At 58.5% G+C, this 2429-nt stretch overlaps 1 protein-coding gene across 1 annotated transcript in view; it reads left to right on the top strand.

Moving 5' to 3' along the window:
- The window catches only part of MLPH (melanophilin), a gene marked incomplete at its 5' end in the record, with an annotated part of 25414 nt that overhangs the window by 22598 nt on the left and 387 nt on the right, over positions 1–2429 (top strand). The window contains 4 exons of the mRNA XM_010085423.1: positions 96–188; positions 682–747; positions 920–977; positions 2289–2386. Coding sequence (XP_010083725.1) covers positions 96–188; positions 682–747; positions 920–977; positions 2289–2386 — 315 coding nt within the window. The remainder of the gene's footprint in view (positions 1–95; positions 189–681; positions 748–919; positions 978–2288; positions 2387–2429) is intronic.

Below are 2429 nucleotides of genomic sequence, written 5' to 3'. Positions count from 1 at the left end.
CCCCCCGGCCAGTGATGGCAGACGAAGCCAGTGATGGATCCTCTGGCCACCATCTCTATGTGTTTGGTTTTGGTTTTTTTTTCCTCCCCCTAAAGATCTCAGACATCGAATCTCGAATTGCGGCTCTGTCTGCTGCGGGGCTGACAGTGAAGTCGGTGGAAAAGGCGAGGAAGAAGTCGAGCGGGCAGGTGAGTGTGCGGGGCGGTGGGGACGGGAGGTCCCAGCCCTGAGATGTACGTACTCCCCCACGCCGCTGCTGCCGTCCCCGGGTGCTGTGAAGGGCTGCCTGGCGTGCTGAGCCATGCCCAGCTCCCTGCCCGCTGCCCGGTGTGCTGCCCCAGGGCTCTGAAAGCGGGCGTCTCGCTGGGGATGGGGGACAATGCTGATTTCATGCGTGCATCAAGGGAGGATTTGGTGTTTGGGGACTGGAGTTCCTCCCAGGGTGCAGGGAGGGCAGGCAGGGCTGCCTTGAACTCGATGCCTCTGTTCCCACCCTGATTTTTATAATCGCAGCCCGTCAGGCAGAGCTGCTTGCCGTGGCAGTGCACTGCCTCATTTGTTCACCTCAGGATCAGGCCAGGCTAAACAAGAGAGGGGAAAATGCAAAGGAAGGCAGACCTTTGGGAGCTGTCTGCCTCCTCTGCACCCCCAGAAAAACCCCCGCCCTCTCTCTGCCCACAGGCTGCTTGCCTCCGCTCTCCGGGTCCCGCCAGCAGCAGTCCAGGGGAGGCTTCGGACGACGTTGAAGTGAGTATGGGTTTAACCTATGATGGCTAGAGCAGCTTCCTGGTATTACACCTGGGGACAGCCAAGGTCTCCAGGGAGCTGCTTGCAAAGTGGTGGCCTCGGGCGGGGGGGGAACGTTCTCCTATCCCCTTCCCCCCCTTCCCCACAGCCGGTTGCTTCCCTTCTCTCACAGGTGATACCTGCACCACAGGGCTTCAGGAGGAGGTTCAACAGCCCCCTCGAAATCACCGGTAAGGACCACGGCGCTGCCCGAGGGCGGTGGGGACCTGTGGCTGGGCTTTGGGGGACGCTCGGTCCTCTCTCTCTGCCCCCAGTTCTGTGCTGGCATTGGGGGTCCCCTTCTCTGTGCTCGTGGCCTCCTGTGAGGGCAGCTGCAGGGGAAACCTCTTCTGTGGTGGATGACTTAGAGCCCAGGCAGACTCTGTGTTACTCCATTTGCGGCATCCCGTTGGGCATTAGACCTCAAAGCCTTGCCCAAGCCCATCATCTCTTCTGATGGCAATCTCTTCCTCGCCTGGTCATCTTGGGGAAGATATCCTTGACCCTGCTACCCACATGCCTTGCCCACTGGTCTCTGGTGGGGCTTCAAGAGGCCCTCCACAGCCAAGCTATGACAACCGGCAGCTTGGGAGCCCTTCAAAGTAGGCGGTGACCTGAAACACAGCAGCTTGGGGGCAGGGGGCAATCACTGGAAGCTTTTCATTCTGACTGATATCAGCAAGATAAATTAGGAAATTACTTTTCTACTTCTCTCTTATCTTGCCTCATAAGCTTAGAGGCAGAAAGAATGACTCTCCTTCCAGATAACGGAAGATGAAGGGAGGGAAGGGGGAAAGATCACTTAATGCATACAGGGAATCGTGTTTCCCCCGTGCACGCGGACAATTAACAGCCCCGTTTCCCAAGCTGAGGCTAGTCATTGGAAAGGTCCCCCCTCCTTGTGCTGGGGAGGAGAAATCTGCTCTCCTTCCTGCAAAGGGCAGGCAGATAAAGGCAGCCCAGGGGACACGTCAGCCCCGTGAGGAGATGGAGGGATGTGCAATGGGGATGGACGTCACTGGGCGAGCCTAATCCCCTCTGCCTGGGCTGGGCGATGGGGCGACTCGGTCTCCTGACCACCCTCCTCACAAGTCAATGACATGCAAAGTTGGGCCTGCAAAGGTTCGGTTGGTGGTGGTTGGTGGCAGAGAAGGGGAGATGACTTTCAGTAGGTCAAGAATGTTGTAGGCTTGGGCAGCGAGAGCTTCTCGCGGGCTGGGCTTTTGCTGTACCATGGAAGGTTTCCAAAGCAGAGGTCTTGGCAGGTGACCACTGGCAGGCTGACCCAGCTTGCATGGTGCTGTGGAAACCCACGTAGCAGCAGCTTGTGCCTCCCTGTTGTCAAAGGGCATCCCACCACCCTCCTGGAGAGGGACGTGCAGCCGTGCATCCAAAACTACAGCAAGCTGGGGGGTAGTACAACCCAAGGGGCTTGGTGGGTAAATGAAACCTCTAGCCAGGTGGGTGAGGACCTGCTGCCCATCTTCACTCTTTTACTGCAGGTCTCGATGACTCCTTTGACCGCAACTCCATCTACCGCGGTTCCCTGACGCAGAGAAACCCCAACGGGAAGAACAGGAGAGTGGAGCGGCTCTTTGCGGTATGAACCCAGCCGCCCAGGGGGGTCTGCGTGGGACCGGCCT

This window comes from Pterocles gutturalis, unplaced genomic scaffold (assembly GCF_000699245.1).
Source record: "Pterocles gutturalis isolate BGI_N339 unplaced genomic scaffold, ASM69924v1 scaffold2730, whole genome shotgun sequence".
NCBI classification, from domain to species: Eukaryota; Metazoa; Chordata; class Aves; order Pterocliformes; family Pteroclidae; genus Pterocles; species Pterocles gutturalis.
This window is presented reverse-complemented; position numbering and strand designations above follow the sequence as displayed.